Genomic DNA, 17878 nt, shown 5'->3' with positions numbered 1-17878 from the left:
GCAGCGCCCCCGGGACTCCACCTCTCTGGGGTCCCCCCTCAGACGGGACACCCGTGTCCCATCTTTCCCGTGCTTTCTGTACACGTCCCCCCGCGGGCAGCTTACAAGTAAGGGCTGGATACACCCCCCGCATCCCCCCAGAGACAGGCTGAGGGAGAGACGACCCGCTCCGCTCAGGGGTGGGCAGGAGGCGGCTGCCGCCGCCGCCGCCCCGCTGCCCGGAGCCCTGCCGCTCGCCCCGCCAGCGCGGAGGCTCGGTGCGCCTCGCTGGTGCGGCGGAGGATCCGCCTGCTTGGCGACCCACAACCGGGGCTAGGGGAGGGCAGGGGAGCGAGCACCGCGTCACCCGGCGCCCTCCTCGCCCATTCCGCCCCGGGGGGGGGGGGGGGGGAGGGCAGCTCTGAGGCGGGGCTCGCATTTGCCTTCGCCGTTACCTCTGCCCGGGACTCCCTTCAGCGAGCGGAGGGGGCCCGGGAGGGGGCCGGCTGTCTGCCCTGGAGGAGCCCCTGGGCGGGGAGCGGGGCTGGCCGCGGCAGCCGCTTGGCCCGGCCGGCGGGACCACGTCAGCTCCCCTCAGCCGCCGCGGGCCAGAGGCCGGCGGGGCCGAGGTAGGCGGCCCCGAGTGACTGCAGCCCCCCGACCCCAGTGCCTGGGGCAGCGGCGCCCGAGGAGGGGAGATGGGGCCCCGCTGTCTGCCGTGAGGGGCGGCCTGTCCCTGCCGGCCCTCCGAGGCACGGCGCGGGAACCTCCTCTCGGCCTCCCCGAGCGCCGTGGGGCGGTCGGTTCCCCCTTACCCCACCCCGGGAAGGGAGAAGCCGGCTGCCGGGCAGACGTGGCAAGCAGCCCCGCCAGCTTTCCCCTCAGCTGGGTGGGCGGGTGGCCGGCGGGAAGGGGAGCTGCCGGGAGCGCCCATCCTCCTTCCTGCGCCGCAGAGCCGCCGCGGGGGCTCTGTTTAACGGGCCGGGAGGCGGGGAGTGCTCGGGCCGGCCGGCTGCCGGGACGCCCCCTGCTCCCCGCACGCACCCGCACCCTGCCCGAGCGGCCGCGAAGCCGAGGAGAAACTCGCGGCTCTGCCCGCGCCCCGGCCGGAGAGACCTCCCCGGGGAGAGCAAAGCGCCGGGACGCGGAGGGGCTCTGCCGCGCTGGGCTGCGAGCGGGCTGATGCGGCTGTCGCTGCCCCCTGCTCGCCGCGGGGAGCCGAGCAGCCACGCCGGCTGCCGGCGGGGAAAGGCGAGGGGCGAGGGACCGCGGTGACGGGCTGCCCGCACCCCGTGCTGGAGGGGCCGGGCGCCTCGGGACCTCTGGTGAGGGGCAGCGTCACCTTCTGCCCTCGGTTGCGGTGGGACGGCGGGGAGATCCAGCCCCCTCGCCGCTCCCCTGGCCGCTTCCCCGCCGCGATCCGAGCGGGGCGGGAGGCTCCGCAGGCCCTGGACAGCTCCTGCTTTGAAAGCCCTCGGAGCGCCCTCCCGGCCGCTGCCCGCCGGCCGCCCGGCGAGGCTCCCGGCCGCGCAGCCCAGTAAAACGGGGCGAGGGGCGGGTGACGTCTGAAACAAAAAAAAAAAAAAGAAAAAAAAGAAAAGAAAAAAACTGAGACGAGGAGTCAGATTTTCCTTCCGAAAGCCTCAAAGTGTCCACGTCCTCAAAGCATGGAACCAATTTACCGTCGCCGCCTCCCTCGCCCCCCCCCGCCGCGCCCTCCGCCCGCCGCCCCGCTGCCAAGGCTGCCGCGGCGGGCCGGAGACACGGGGCACGTGACGGCCTGGGAGCCGCGCGGGCCCCGCGGCCGCCGCGCGCCCATTGGCTGCGCCGCCGCCGGTGACTCGCAGCCCCGGGACCCTCCTGCGGTATAAATAGGGCGGACCGGGGCTTCATTAATTTAGCATCCCGGGCAGCAGGTTTCTGCTAAGGTTGGAGTTACTCCTCAAGACTGTATGCCTGCGTCCCATAGGTAATAGCTAACCACCGACCAGGGACTCTGCACCACAAGGAGTCTGCATGTCTTGCAACTAGACATGCTCAGCTTTGTGGATACACGGATTTTGTTGCTGCTTGCAGTAACTTCATACCTAGCAACAGGCCAACGTAAGTGCTTTTAGCTTGTTTGTGGCATGGGTGGTGTCAGGGGGTGGCTGTCCGACTCTGCGCTCTATCCAGACGTCTTCCCCACGGATGGTAGTCTGCGGGGAGCTGCAGCTTCCCAAGCTATAGAGGCCATCTCGTAAAACTGCCACCTCCGTCCCAGATCAGAATCTAGCTTCTTTTTTTTCCCTCAGAAATAGAAAAGGATGGCAAAAGGCCAACGAGATCTCCCCCCTCCCCCCAAAGGAAAGAGAAAGACGGGCTCGTATCCAAAGGAGAATGCAAAGCCCTAATTCAAGCGCAGATGCTTGAAGGCTAGGAGGAGAGTGGTTACGGCGAGCAGAAGAATCCAGGCTGCACCCAGACTGCGCTTTTGTGGGACTTGGGGCGCGCTTTCCGAAGCGGGGGCGCCGGGAGGAGCGGGAGAGCGGCGGCTCGCCCCCTCCGCCGAGGGGAGGGCACGCGGGCGGCGGGGAGCTCGCTGCCGGACCCCCGCCGCCGCTGCCGCCCCGTCGCGCACGGCGGCGCCCCCTGGAGGCGCAGCGAGGCCGCTGCCGCGCGCCCTGCCGCTGGGCGCCCTCCGACCCAGCGGGGCCGGGGGACGGCGTTGGCGGCTCCCCGGGCGGCTCCCCGCACGCTGAGCCCGCCCTCCCGGGGGCCTCCGGAGAGGGAAAGGCCGTACGAGGCAGGAGGAGGGAGGCAGGGAAGGAAGATGGCTTAGCTCTAGTGCGAAGAGGGAATGGGGCTCCCCGAGGGTGCAGCGCGGCTCTGCGCCGCTCGCTGGGAAGAGGAGTCGGTCTCCCCCCTGGCTGACGGAGAAGCGCAGCTCCCCCCACAGGCGCTGCGGTGGAGAGAAACGGAGCCTTCTCCCTGCTGGGCAGCATCCCGCGAAGGCCCCCGTGCCCCTCGCCGCCGTTCCTCTGCAAGACCGGCTGTGACCTGGGGTTTGGCCGCGCTCCTAGGCGGAGGATGGAGGGAGCAGCCGCCCGCTGCCCGCTCCTGGCGCTGGGAGCCCCCGGGAAGGTCCCCCCGCGCCTCGCTCGCCACCGGCTGCGCCCCGCCTCGCCCCCGCCGGCCGCTGCCAGCCGCGAGGCGTGGGGTGTTGGCGGGCGGTGAGGAGGCCGTGGCGGGGGGCGGCCCGGTGCCCGCGGCCCGGGGGAGGCCCGAGGGCGCGCGGCGGGGCCGTTCGGGCGGGGCGGCCGGGCTGAGGCCTGTCCCGGCGCACGGCGGCCGCCCCCCGGGGACGTGTCCGTCCCCCGCCCCCCCCCCCCCCGCCCCCGGTGACAGGCAGCGGTAGCAGCGCCTTGGCAAAGGCTGAGGAGACGGAGCGGTTCGTGTGGGGATCCCGCCGTACCGGCCGCCCCCGCCTTTCCCGAAGTGAGACCGTGTAGTCGCCAGTGTCACCATCACCTGGGGGCAGTACTGTCGTTAATTTTATGTTGAGGCAGTATAGGCAGTCGGTGTTCTGCCGTGGTTTTTCAGTACTTTATAGTGTCCAGCCCTTAAGTATTGGTACCTTTTTGCTGGACTGTATGAACCATCTGAACTCGGTGTGATCATACATTGCCAAAGTGACACTTGGTGGAGAAACAGCCAACAACTTGTTGGTTAGTAATAATGTCAAATTGCTGGCATTAAAGTGTGATGTGAGACGTTTTTACCATGGCAAGTTTCAGCCAAAATAGATTTTTAATTGCTTGAAATTCAGAAAACAGATTTTTGAAAATTAGTATCTCCAACTAATTAACAAGAGCATACTTAATAGTAAATAACATACAGAGAGAAAGTTAATTTCTATTGGGTGTGTAATAGGTTCAAACTGTTCTCTGTTACACCCTATGACATTTTACAGGAAATTGTGGAAATGGGTATGTTTGGATAGAACCATTCCCCGTAAAAAGTGAGATGGGGCCATTTATATTAAAATTTAAGATTACTCCTACAGTTTAATGTCTTCACATGTGTCAGCCTGTCTGGGTTTATTCATGTGTTGCATGCATACATACGTGAAAATATATATGTGCATTTTTTTCCATGGAGATATGTTTAAGCATATTTAGAACAGGTTTATAGACAATATCTGCCTTTTTACTCTATCAGCCATATTACTTGTTTTAATTTCATTAGCAAGTCTGTTTTGAATTTGAAATACATAGCAATCTCATCTGTGAGTCTTTACAGTTTAAGATAATCACCTTAAAAGTAAGAAATTGCATTAGGAAAATGTTTATTGCATTAAGAAAATCAGCAAAACTGCATTTTCATTTAAAAGCATTGAAATGTAAAACTTGTAAAATAACTGAATCCATGCTCTAATTATCTCCTTTTTTTCTTTCCCTTCTTTCACCAGATGTGAGTGAGGTCAGTATAATTATTTTTTATCTAATATGTAACAATGAACTTCAATTAATAGGCTAGACTTCTTTTTTGTGGTGGTATTATTTACTAACGTTAATTCCCAAGACGGTCAGGGAAAGATACAGATTAAATCCTGAAGGGGCTGCCTGGAAAGGTACCCACCCCAATTTCTCAAGTGGGACGGCCTTTTTAAGAGACTGCCTTCATAGGTGTAAAGACCATGAGGAGAAAGTGACGGAGCAGTGGTGTTTGGACATTACACCTGGCAGTTTGGATTGGAGATGACTGAACTTTAAAGCCAGTCTTCCAGTCTAAATTTCATTGCACAGAAGGATTATGAAGGAGCTCAGGTGTGACTTTTTTATGCCAGTTTTGTAAGCTGTAATAGGTATAAAATTGTCAGTCTTCAAGACAATGTTCTAATGTAGTTACATGTATCTTTGCTATATAATAATCTCCTAGCCTTCATAGTAATTTAAAACCATAGGGCATACTTAAATATACTGTATTGAGAAAAATTATAGTTATGTAAGAAGATGAGTCTAAGTTTGTACATTATTGTAGTTTAAAGCATTGGGAGAAATTGTATCTTTTTTTTAATTCTCTTCTTTATTTTTTCCAGGCGCCTGCAGGGCGGAAGGTAAGCATTTTTGTTTTTCTTGTGTGGAAATGGAGATGATATCAGATACTCAGGCAGATTAATATTTTGTTGAATATTGGATGAAAGGAAAACTGACTACATTCATTATTTCCAGTATTCCCTGGGAACAGCAGTAGCACTGAGATGAGTAGGAAGTAAAATGGAGGGGAACAACGAGTGCAACATCTTAACAGCAGGGTACATTCAAATATTGGATTTAAGCTGCTTTACCCAAGAGCAGAACTAAGACTAACAAGAATTAAATTGCATCAAAGTAGCATTCGTGTTCAACCAGAGTTCCTTTGGAAAGATTTGCATGAATTGAACAGTACAGCAATATCCATACAGGTCTAAAAGGCTAAGTAGATTCTATTTTATTTCTAAAAGTTACTACTATTAAATTAGAGTCAGTTATTCAGTAGAGACTAAAACCAACTTTGCAAGTACTTCTGTGGTCTGTGCAGTGATACTTTTAACTGATGTAGTAATGACAGTGACTAACCTATTTCCAGTAGCTTATTGTGGAAAAAGAATATGCTGTCTGTGGAAAATAGCTATCGGACCTGTATGTGCAGTCTTCCTTCCCTTTTTCATGTACACTGATTATTTTTAATGTATCTGTTTCCCTGTATTATCCTGGAAATTTTCCACGGTAACTCATCAAGTTTTATTTTCTTCCAGCAGGGCCCTAGAGGAGACAAAGGACCACAGGGAGAAAGGGTAAGGAATTAGATTGACATTCATTTGTTTGTGATCTTTGAACAACAGTTGTTGGAAGACCAGTAGGAAAAAAATAAGTTTAGGCATTGATGTGAGATTAAAAGAATGTACCTGTAGAAGCTTGCAAGTACAATTTCATTAAAAAGAAACGAAGTTATCTGTGTACCACATTCTGCCCCAGCAATACCTCACCAACCTAATTATGGTCATTGTGACTGAGCAGATGTGGTTGAGTTCAGACGGCAGCCTTGCACTCCCAAGTGATGGTTTGAAAAACTTTTTTCCAGCTGCCCACAGTGGAAATAGTGCATGAAAATGCAGAAGGGAAAGCTGGCACATAAAGATGTAGTCTTTGAACAATATGGTATATGGATAAGCTGTCTACATCAAACCCGAGTAGACAAAGCTAGCTTTGAGGATCGTTCATTATCTGTGCCTCCAAAGATGGCTTGAAAAAGCTCTCTTCTTGGCAAGCTAGGCATTTGTCATCTAGTTTCTATTAGTCAAAGTGGATATTGTACTGTTAAAGGCTACTGTAAAAGTAACTATAAATAAGGACAGTTGAACAATTTAATTGTAATGTTCACTCATATTACTGATACCTGCTTTTCTGATTTGCTTCTGCATTGTTGCTGCTTTTTGTAAAGTGATATCCTGAAATTCATGTCCTTACCTGGGCAGTGTGTAGTTATCATGCATCTTTTTTGTATCTTCTGAGAATGAAAATGCCATAGTACTGATAGGTAGCTCTTGAAGATTTCTTAGATCATAATATGCTGACAAACATAATGGGAACTATTAGGAAGAGCGTATCTGTATGGTCAACTGGATATTTGCTTTAGGCTACCACTAACTAAATTTGTTTAATGAAATGAGATACATGCTTTGTACTGAAGGCAGGAAGCCTGCTCCTTTAGAAACCCATAAGACTTTTATTTATTTTATTATTAAAATTTATTATATTATTATCATATTTATTTATTTTAAGGAAGTCCTGCTCCTTTAGAAATCCGTAAGACTTTTATTATGGATTTCATCTAGCACTGAACTGGGTCCAAAATACAGACCAAATTAACTACCTCACCTCAGTTGCCACGATGGCAAAACTTGACCATCTTTGTGCATTGAGGATGAAAGAATATAAGGGCAAATGTTACTGGACTGAACACGTGTAATTTCAAGCTGTTGTAAAAGAAGTTATGACAGTGGTAGCAGAGTGACGGTATCAAAAATCTCTAGAAGAGCACTGCTTTATTGTCATTGAATTTGCAATTATACCAGCAAATAGTCTAGACCGATTAAAAACTGGCCTTTGACTTACTGTGCATCTATGTTAGTTCGTACCAGTAAGGCTGACCTCTGCCAATCCTCAGTTGGTCAAATTTTAGGCTTCACTAACAGTCTGACAGGCTGTGTGGGTCCACATGGGTCACTTGGGGTTCATGGGTCCAAAATTTGGTCACTTAAAATGAAAATTCCCAATTTGGAGATTACGCTTTGGTAGCGTGGATCCAATATTTCCCCCATAAATCTTCTCAAATATGAAACTACAGTAAATATCTGATATGAGGTGTGGCAAGGCAATGTAAATTCAGGCTATGCTTATTTTCTAAAGTTAGTCATTTATTGAAACTGCATATATAGCACTGCTGTAGTGTGTGCTGTAGGTCCCTGGTTGTTAATGAATTTATCGCTTCTGAGATTTCTTTAGCCACTTCTAATGTTCACTTTATAATCCTCTTTTTGACTCCAGGGTCCACCAGGTCCACCAGGCAGAAATGGTGAAGATGGTCTACCAGGTCCTCCAGGCCCCCCTGGTCCTCCAGGTCTTGGTGGAGTAAGGCATCCAAACTTTCTATTACTGAAACCAATAATCTGTGCTTTGTGACTAAGACTAAAAGCATATCTGCTGGAACACACTGATGTTGCATTGGAGAGTAGAGGAAACGTTCTCTTGTGATCGGCAAGAAATTGATGGTCCCGGTTCCAATGAAACTCTCCTTGGGATGTATAATTTCCGTGGTGAATTTGGATTCTGTATTCAACAGGGACTTATGTACAGGAGCAAACCAACCTTGTTAATTAGCATTAAATTTATACATCCATAATATGTATGGATTAGGAATCAACTAAATGAAACCCGTGCTTTTAAGCAGATGGGGAAAAGAAACGGCACTTTGCGATTTGGTTCAAGAGACAGCAACTGTATTGGAATAAGCTGAAGACGACTACCGTTAAGCTAGAAGTCCATACTTAAAAGTCCTTTAGAATTTTAGAATATCTTCCTTTAGAATTTTTCATTTCTATCTGTATTCACGCTGCAGAACGCAAGTGGACTGTGTGGCATACACTTTCTGCAGAAGTGTCCATCATGTATTCTCTGCAGAATGCTGGCTTTAACTCTTTGCTTGACATTAGCTTTCACAGGGAGCATGAAGACATAGACAGTGTTTAGTAAATCCTCCTGCATGGTAGAATACTCTTTTGCTTTCAATATGAACAGCAATAATTTATTTTCCTGTTAGCAAACCGTGAACTGCTTTCATTAATTTCTATTATTTTAATAAGCTAATAAAACAAAACAAGCAAGAAAAGGATTTTTGATTGTGTTGTATAGAACTTTTTTCCATTTTAGTGAAGAGGGAAATACAAAACTAGATGTATACATGCCTACAAAACTTATATTGGTAAAAGATCAAAAATCCAGTGCAGTGTTTCTGAGGCTGCATAGTCCTCAGATCTTTTTGAAGCTGAAGGGCCCACCTCATCTGATAGTCAGTCAGGGCTGGTACATGAATTTTACTTAAGCAATGCAGTGAAAAAATATGTATGACTTCATCAGAAATTAGGCAGAACAATTTGAGGGTTTCAAGAAAGTTTTCAATTTTAAATGAGTGCTGAGTTTACATTCTTAATTTTCAGTTCACATTATTGCAATGCCTCTCTATCACTACTGCGTAGATACTTGAGGCCATTGTGTGAAAGGGCCTTCCTAGTAAAATCAAGTCTTTCTGGAAACAAATGACTAGAAATGTATTTATAATAGGGCCATGTTTACTGAGTTTTATGTATGCTACTTTAACATGCCATATAGCAAGTATAGCAAGTCAGATGACAGATGAAGAATGATAATTACCAATACTTTTTAAAGTAGAATTTTTAGTATTTTAATTTTAAACTTTTTATCACCTGCAGAACTTCGCTGCTCAATATGATCCATCTAAAGCAGCTGATTTTGGCCCAGGACCTATGGTAGGTATATGATTTTGCACTTGATAACTTGCATAGTTAACGTGCTTAGTATTTTCCTTTGAGTCTAATCCAGCTGTATTAATGCAAAGCATAGTTTTAAAATCAGTGTTTTGATCATAGATTGAGTGAGACTGTAAACTGATCCTCTGATGTAGGACAATGAGAACTGTTTGAAATATAGTCTTAGGACTTGAAATATGGTCTTGGGACTGTATATTTAACTTGAATATAGCACTACTGGGTCTTGTGCTTTAATTCTGTCTGTTGACCACACTTTTATGAATCAGTGAATCTCATAATCTGATGTCAGGTAACACATGTACTTTGATATAGTATTACTTTACCCATATTGAGACAGAAGGTTGTGGTTTAGGAATGAGATTGATTGTAAAGCTGCTCTCTGAAGCAGACGTAGGTCTAGAAGGTAACTCAGTATCTCAGCTCCAGTTGGTGACCATTTTTCTGCCATGGCTGTACAACCCTTTTGATATCCTTGGATTGCACAGGTTTGGTAGGAAATTGGCCACCACATTTGGTTCCTAACAATTGAATGTTAGTACTTGCTACTACAAAGCTGTTCTGAGGAGGAATCTTTATTGGTTACTGTATACTATGTCCAAATGGACACTTAAGGAGTCTGTTGCCTCTCCACATGAACTTCTAACCCTTCCTGATGTTAGCAGGTATTTTCAGTGTACATAGAATGTGGGTCAAATTCACAACACACTGACATCACAGACGATGCATCTGATGGGTGAGCAGCAGGATGAAGGCTGCCCAGGATTATTCTGGGTGAAATGCTTGTTTCCATTCCTGAAAATAGTGTAATACTAAATGAATTTTTGAAAATATTTTGGCATCCATTTAGATACTAAATTTAGGAAAATAGTATCTTTAATCAAGTTCTGCCCTCAGTGTCTGACAATAAATCAGAAAATGTAGATGAGGATTTATTTGGGGTGTCTCAATTTCTAAGTTCCATTTTTTGAGTCAATTAGGGTTCATCTTACAGCAACAGCAGTAGAATCTACCTACTGTGAGGAATTTTTAAGTTTCATAAAGAAAACTTGAGAGATTGGGAAGATAGAAAAGGAGGGAAAAACAATTATGGAATATAGTTTGTGAAGAGATTCACAGGGCTTATGCAGCACATATGATTCAGACTGTCCGGAAACAGTTATTTTTCCTATAATTACTGCATATTTTTGTAGCCACAAGATTGCTTTAGCTTCCATAAGTAAATGCCTGCATTTGATATGCATTTATTCCCCTTAATAAAAAGTATTCAGTCTTACAGGAAAGCTACATAAGCCTTTGAAAAGTTGGCACATGATTTTAATCTTGTAATGAGAAAATCTAGAAGTTCCCAAGAAAGTTTTAAAACCAATTAAAAACATAATAATTTCTGCTGAAACATCTCATAAAACATTCATTTGGACAATAGAAGCCTAAATTAAATTTCAGTTCAAAGTTGTTTGCTTGCTTAGTAAAGCTTAAGGCAACTGTTAAGAAAGTGCAGTAATCTATGGAAATTTCCTTTTTAAAAGTGATTTTTGACCCTTGTTTTTCAAGATGTATGTAAATTCTAAATTCTGTCAAGGACAGTATGTTAGTGACTTATTTGGAAGGTGAAATGAAGAGAATTTATTCAAAACCAGAAAACAATGACATATTTAAATAGCAATTGATCATTATTTGAAATAGATGTATACACAATATGTATAAGAGTTGTCTGATTTCATTCCAAAATTATGTGTGAACCTCCCAGTTCATCACAATACCGCCATTTATATACCTTTATTTTCCTTTTTACCTCTCTGCCATTTTAATGATCTTTTTCTCCAATATCTCTTCTTGAAAATCATGATAAAATTGAGAGGCCTGAAAATGCAAGCTTTCTTAATGTGTTGTTATGACCCTCATCTTTAAAATCTGGAAGTTCATGCACAGGAAGGGAGAGGGTACATAGCAGAATGAACCAGTGCACTTGCTAACAAGCCAGAGTAGATTAAGAAGCCTAATCACAAGGTTCCCAGCTATAATGGTACGGTTCTAATCATCGCACTGGGTTCTGCTCTGGTTCATTACCATTAGAAGATCTGTTTGCACTTGAACTGCCTGTGCAAATTCATGCAGATCTCTTAACTTCCTCTAACCTGATTTGGACGTTGCACACTGAACGCTGTAATGCTTACCAATATTTTAGGAATACCAGGAATTGGCGTTATAAATTAGTTTATATAATGGTGATTTTTGTAAAAAGATTTTGTTATTTTTCTCCTGTAGGGTTTAATGGGACCTAGAGGCCCACCTGGAGCATCTGGACCCCCTGTAAGTACAGTCTCATCTCTCCTACTGACTAATTAACATTGACATACCTATAGAATCATAAAATAGCTTGTTCAAATGCTAACAAAGTCTCCCTCCTCTTCTAGGGTCCTCCTGGTTTTCAAGGTGTCCCTGGTGAGCCTGGTGAACCTGGTCAAACAGTAAGTACAGTACATACAGATACTGTTAGCATTAGAAGTAGGACACCGAAGTAGGCTTGTAATGCTTAGGCCCATTTCTGCTATCCGTATGCATGTCCTTGAATGTTTGAATTGGATATTCCTGCTTGATCTTGTCACAGAAACAGAGCTGAACACTCGGATTCAGAATCCTTCAGATTGGAATCATTAAGTGCAAAGTCAGTTAGGATGGAAGGACCTTGCTTCAGTTCAGGCTCCAGCTATGCCCCAACTCAAGTCAGAAACCAGTGAAAAGACTTACCTGAAGAATGATGCTTTAAGTAATCCTCAATCTATTTTTAACAGGGTCCCCATGGTCCTCGTGGTCCCCCTGGTCCTCCAGGAAAGGCTGGCGAAGACGTAAGTGGTTATTAAGTGTTTCTCATCTCTTTTGGGGCTGTGATTCAACTCTAACATTAGGTTATTATTAAGCTAAGTATTCTATTGGCCATAATTTTTACATTGTTGTATAATATTGGATAGAATAAATAGACCCCTGAAATAATTATTTTATAGTACAAGAGATGCTGTGTGTTGGAAATGTACAGAAAAATGGATAACTGCAAAACCTCTCCAAATACATTATTTAGCTTCCTGAATACAGGAAGAGGGAAACGTGAGAGCTAACAAGCTCTCTGTATTTATTGAAAAAGAGAAACCTTGCCAAAGTCCTTTCCTTTTATAATGATTTATGTGGTTATTTTATAAAATGAGCTTCCTTCTTAGTGCACTTTACTGCATTTTTTTAGGGTCACCCTGGCAAACCTGGAAGACCTGGTGAGAGGGGTGTTGCTGGCCCACAGGTACGTAGCGATCTACTGCATACAATACAAAACGGTTCTCTATCAATGAAACCTAACAACATTTCTGAATTGCACCACATTAACAGTCTAGTAATATTCCCTATATGCATTAATCCAATCTCAGTTCTTACCTTTAGGGATACCATACAGGTATGGTTTTGTTTTGTGTTCCCCCACCCCACCCCCATTAAAGCTAGTCTAATTAGTAACAGAAGTGACATAGTGAGGAGTTACACAAGAGCAGGTGAGCAGGTACCTTCGCATAGAAAGCTAAAACAGCTGTGCTATCACATGTCAATGCATGAAATTTCTGAGATTCAGAACTGGAAAATCAGGTTGATTACTGTTAGTCTTGGGACAAGTCTGGTCCTGGGAGGTTAGGCAATGGACTGTGTTCCTCACTTAAATGATCACGGCCCAAATCTACTCATTAATTTTATCGAAAGGCTTATGCTTTTTCTTTCTTTTTAACTGCATTATATAATATGCGAGACAATCATTCATGCACTGTGTGTTTTTAGGGTGCTCGTGGTTTCCCTGGAACTCCTGGTCTGCCTGGCTTTAAGGGAATTAGGGTGAGTATATATATACTTTTGCCCTGAATAGTTAAGACTGACAACACCTCAGCATACTGAAAACCTCTGGAAATCCCCTCAAAGTTAAGAGTGCATGAATTTCTTTGAAGATTTTAATATCTCCTGATATGAAAGAGTGATTTTTTTTTTAAATAATAAGATTATAGTAGGAAATCATTTTGTATGGAAAGGAGTTACCTTACAAGACTTAAGCGTTTGTGTATAGCCATTTGTGGGAACATATATATTAATATTTCTTTTTCTACTCAATATAGGGACACAATGGTCTGGATGGTCAAAAGGGACAACCCGGTACTCCTGGCACCAAGGTAAAGATGAAATCTGAAAATGTAGGATGTAGCTGTTTCTAGCAAAAGGCATATGAAGTCCCCTCCAATCAATCTTCCATGTTGTTATTAAACATTGCCCAGCTGCAATAATCTAGAAATCAGTGGATCCATGTAGGACAAATACATGTACCTTAACATAAGAAATCATTCCTGGGGCCTTATTCTTGAGCCCTCAGTCAAGTTAGTACTTTCTGTGAGTAAGAGCTGCAGAACTGGGATCCTGATAATTGACTATCCAGCAGCACTTTTTTGCTATTTCTGCTTTTCTGTGGATTGTATTTTGCATTTTGGTGGGGTTTTTTTAAAGCACACTAAAATGAAAACATCTCATTTTTCTACAAAATTCTGCTGTGTGAGACACATGCTCTAGGGTAAGGCACTCTGCTAAAAATTCGGACAGATGCAGTGCTCTTCTGAGTTAAGGCTATTTGATCTTCACAGTCTTTTTCCTTTTTACTTTTGTCAGATTAGTGCACGTTTGAACATTGCCCTTAAAAAATATTTTTAAATATGGTCTAGAAACATCTCTAGCAAACTCTTCCTCCCTTAGTTTCTTCTTCTCCCATTCTGCCTCAGTGCCTAATAGCAGTGTTCTTAAAAAAACACTACTGCAATATTGGGTTGTAGGAATTTTTAATGCTGCCGACTTACTCACAGGAGATTTGTATTCAGGACCTTTAATATAACAATGAAAAGCTCAAATACTAATTCTTCCTCTTGCTTGTTTCTAAGAGCTTAGCACTGCTTGCTTACAGAGTTACTAATTGTAACAGCAAGTTGTTAACCTTCAGAAAAAGTTTGGTAAAGAGACAGCAAACACTCAGTCTGTCCAGTTGTTAGAGATTAAAAGCAGATAAAACAATTAAGTAAAGGAAAGAACAGTTATTAGTAAGAGTGCTAATCTGACTGGAAGACACAAGCATAATAAATCAAGGTCACTTATGATATAACAGTGCTGAAAGCAGTGATGAAGGCGAAAACTTAAGCTGTTTGCAGCATTTAAGACTAGGTGCATTCAGATATATTCAGGATACAAGTGCTCTAGGACAAATCTTGTCACTATAGACCAGCCTAGACCAACTGCAGGCTTGTTGAGAACTCTTAATACTAAAGGGGGAGGAGTCATGTTTTAATGGCTGTTGCTCATATCTCAGTATTATTGGTCTTAAGTTAAAAATAACCTGAGGCAGATCCTTATTGCCAGACATTTGACAGGAACTTTGTTACCTTAACCTAAGGCAAAAGAAAGCATCATTCTGTTTCTACTGTAGCTAAAAAACAGCAGCTGATTGATCTGAATTGGTAGTTGACTAGCCAGGCCCTCTCTCTTAGATGTGTGCTACTGAGTAGATAACAGAATAAAGAAAGGGGATAAAGAAAGCTGAGATGGGTAAGTGAAGTGACTTGCTCTGGCCCTCCTCTTCTAAGAGGATTCCAACTGGCCATGTTCCAGTATGTGCAGGGACAGTCACAATCTCTGCACACTCAGGACTTGATATGCTATTATTGTATACTGTGGTGCAATGCTAGAGAAGACAAAGAGAGTAGGATCTAGCAGTTGAATCTCTCTAGATGGTGTTGTTCTTATCTGTGCAAAGCATCCTTTAAGTAATTCAAGCCTGCAAACTTTATTTTTCGTAGGGAGAACCTGGTGCCCCTGGTGAAAATGGTACCCCAGGACAACCTGTAAGTATTTACTGCTGCTGTGGAAAATTATAATGTGATAGATACGGTTCAGCCAGCATTTTGGTCAATTTTTGTCATCAGTGACACTCCAGCTAGCTAGATATTGTAATGTAACAGTATGTGAATGTTTAGAACAGAATTGCCTGGCTGCAACACACTTCATATAAAGACTTAGCAGAATAAAAAGAATCTGTATATGTTTGTTCAGTGAATAAGTATAAATGAGCTAATTTAATTTTTCTTTCAGGGTGCTCGTGGTCTCCCTGGTGAGAGAGGAAGAGTAGGTGCCCCTGGACCAGCTGTAAGTGGCTTCCCATCTGTCTGTTTGTTATCATGGCCAGCTACTTACTGTGGCTTTCTCTGATCTTTGAATCTCTTTTCAAACTGTATTTATCATGTTTTCTCCTCACAGGGTGCTCGTGGAAGTGATGGCAGCGCTGGCCCCACCGGACCTGCTGTAAGTTTCAATCTTGATCTTTGACACTCTGCTTCTGTTAGGCCTTCTGTCCCTCTTTCTGTTTATAGAGGATTTCTTGGGCTTCTGAGAAGTTGATTGTGTGGATGTTTTTAACACAATTCTTTGTTGCTCATCAGACCATCACAAAAAGAATTAATAAAACATAAACCCTTTGCAGACAATATCCTGAGAGCCTCAGGATTTATATTAAACACACCTGTATCAAAGGAACCAAATATTCTCTCATTTGCACTGATGAGTTCTTAGGGAAACACCCAATGAACAGAATTCTCATTTCCAACAGTGTAACAGAACAGTTCTCATTCCAAAATTAAAGAGACTTTATACCTTTTAACAGACAGATACCATGCACGTGCTGCAGGTGACTATAATTATATATATCCTGAAACTATTACACGTGCTCCCGGACACAGCTTTGCACCTGCAACATTGTCCTGTCTGACTAAGAGAAGCTAACCTTTTCCATTCACCAGTGATACCTGAGTTATGTGAGCTAGTGTGAAAGGCCAATAAGATCCAACTGTCCTGATCTGACTGGTAAACAATAACTATTCTAATAAGTGCTAATCCAGCGCAGATTTGTCCATTTAAAAGGAGTTAGTGTTGCCCTAGCATACCACTGACTTCAGTAAGCCTCAGTTATTTCAGTGAAATAAACGTGTGTACAAGGATATAGTTTTGAAGCTGTAAAAAAAAATCAGGAATAGCCCAGAACAGTTTTTCCTTCCTGCCTTCAAAATTTGAGTCCATGATGAAGCTGTGCTTGGTTCTGTTAACTTTGCTAAAGTTGATTTTAATACTCCTTGTCACTGCAAACATCCGTCGTGCTTTAACAGAGTAGAATCTTTGCATAGGTGTGAATTTCACTTCAGTTCTACCTTACGGGGTATTTAAAAAATATATGTGATTGGGCATTTAAATTGTAGGCAAATAGAGACCTTATAGCTCAGATCTGATATTATACTTTGTAGTAGAACCAAAACATTTTAGCTATCTTGAAGGCAATTGAGTTACTATAGGAAAAATATTCTGGACCTGCTGATTGCAGAGGTATTACTCTGAATGAGCAGCAGCAGAGAGTTGCGTTGCGTCCCAGTGTCTATGCCAGGCTAAAGTTATTTTACACATGCTTAGGTTATGATGCTGTAAACATTCTGCATAGCACTTATTAACACCTTTTTTTTTAAACTAAACCAGAAATAATGTTTTCTTCTCCTTGCCACTGGGAATTTAAAACATAAAAAGAGTCACTGCAATGGAAATTCTGAACGTTTATATTTTCATACATATCTTAAACGGCATTTGGTCTTTTTTTCTTTGCTTATGCAAAACCAGGGACAATTCCAGGTACCCAGTTTATAACAAACACAGTAGGTTATAGAGTGTTGGAAGCCAGTTCCTCTTTGCTATACCAGCTGACTCATTTTATTCCCTTGGATTTGTGAGGCAGTTTTATAATAAGTATTTATAATTGAAAGATGTCAGCTCACAAAAAAGTAGATATCAATCCCCAATAGCTATGAATGCATTGCATATTTCATTAATAACTGAAGAAAAACTATCTCTTTGTATTTGTATGCATTGAACGATAACAAAGGCTATGAATCCACCAATATATCTTCTCCTGTGGTGTCTAGGTACTGTACATTAGGAAGCTTGTCCCATTGTAATTACAAATCTCACAGCCATAGCTAGACATAGTAGAATCAGTAGGAAGTCCTCTTCAGGGTGACATGCCATTGCCTTTGACATAAAAAAAAAAAGTTTAATGAAAGGGCAGTGGGGCTCCACGTGTTCACTGCCTCAAAATGTATAGTCTGGGTATGAATCAAGATTTCTAATCCATTCCCATGTTAGAATCAGCTCCTGCCCTCAGCTGCTGTTAAGCCTGATCCAATTTCTAGTACATTCTTACTGACTTCAATGTAAGTTGTGCCAAGCATGAGCTTTTAAAGTGGTACAGAGATCTTACCAGCCCTCTTCCCACGTGTGAAGAAGGACAAATGCTGTCATCAACACAGGGCTCTTGTGTGTGACCAGTAGTTCAGAAGGACTACTGGTGTGACAGCATACACAGTTAGCCCTGCACAGTAAATGTATTGGAAACAGCCACCTAAGACTTGCATTTGCAGGATGCAGCGCTCCCCTTTATTCATTGTGGGACTGTACAGCAAGACATCTTGCTTTGCAGATGCTTGCCTCTGCCCATCCTTGTTTATTCTTTCTCAGTTGTTTGGCCTCAAGGCAAGGTTTTACCAATTGTTGCTTAATTCACACTTTTTTAGCTGCACTGCAAATGTTTTTCAGCATTGACCTCACTCTTAACTGTTTGTAGTGAACCAAATCTGTCAGTTTGGCGTTGCAAAAGGCAACTGATATTCTGAGGTGGTAATGTGCAGAAGTGTCTAAGTACATGTGCATTTTTTTATT

At 44.1% G+C, this 17878-nt stretch overlaps 1 protein-coding gene across 1 annotated transcript in view; it reads left to right on the top strand.

The window, feature by feature from the left end:
• Positions 1 to 1869: 1869 nt before the first annotated feature.
• Positions 1870 to 17878, top strand: part of COL1A2 (collagen type I alpha 2 chain) — a 41537-nt gene continuing 25528 nt past the window's right edge. Inside the window, exons 1-15 of the mRNA XM_009466601.2 lie at positions 1870 to 2082; positions 4430 to 4440; positions 5060 to 5077; positions 5762 to 5797; positions 7551 to 7634; positions 8993 to 9049; positions 11336 to 11380; positions 11485 to 11538; positions 11863 to 11916; positions 12306 to 12359; positions 12881 to 12934; positions 13210 to 13263; positions 14926 to 14970; positions 15218 to 15271; positions 15383 to 15427. Of these exons, the coding sequence (XP_009464876.1) occupies positions 2013 to 2082; positions 4430 to 4440; positions 5060 to 5077; positions 5762 to 5797; positions 7551 to 7634; positions 8993 to 9049; positions 11336 to 11380; positions 11485 to 11538; positions 11863 to 11916; positions 12306 to 12359; positions 12881 to 12934; positions 13210 to 13263; positions 14926 to 14970; positions 15218 to 15271; positions 15383 to 15427 (735 nt within the window). The 5' untranslated portion in view covers positions 1870 to 2012. The remainder of the gene's footprint in view (positions 2083 to 4429; positions 4441 to 5059; positions 5078 to 5761; positions 5798 to 7550; positions 7635 to 8992; positions 9050 to 11335; positions 11381 to 11484; positions 11539 to 11862; positions 11917 to 12305; positions 12360 to 12880; positions 12935 to 13209; positions 13264 to 14925; positions 14971 to 15217; positions 15272 to 15382; positions 15428 to 17878) is intronic.

This window comes from Nipponia nippon, unplaced genomic scaffold, assembly GCF_047370975.1.
Source record: "Nipponia nippon isolate SJK-2023a ecotype South Korea unplaced genomic scaffold, ASM4737097v1 scaffold_1, whole genome shotgun sequence".
NCBI classification, from domain to species: Eukaryota; Metazoa; Chordata; class Aves; order Pelecaniformes; family Threskiornithidae; genus Nipponia; species Nipponia nippon.
Note: the sequence above shows the minus strand (reverse complement) of the source record. Positions and strands in the feature narration are given on the sequence as shown.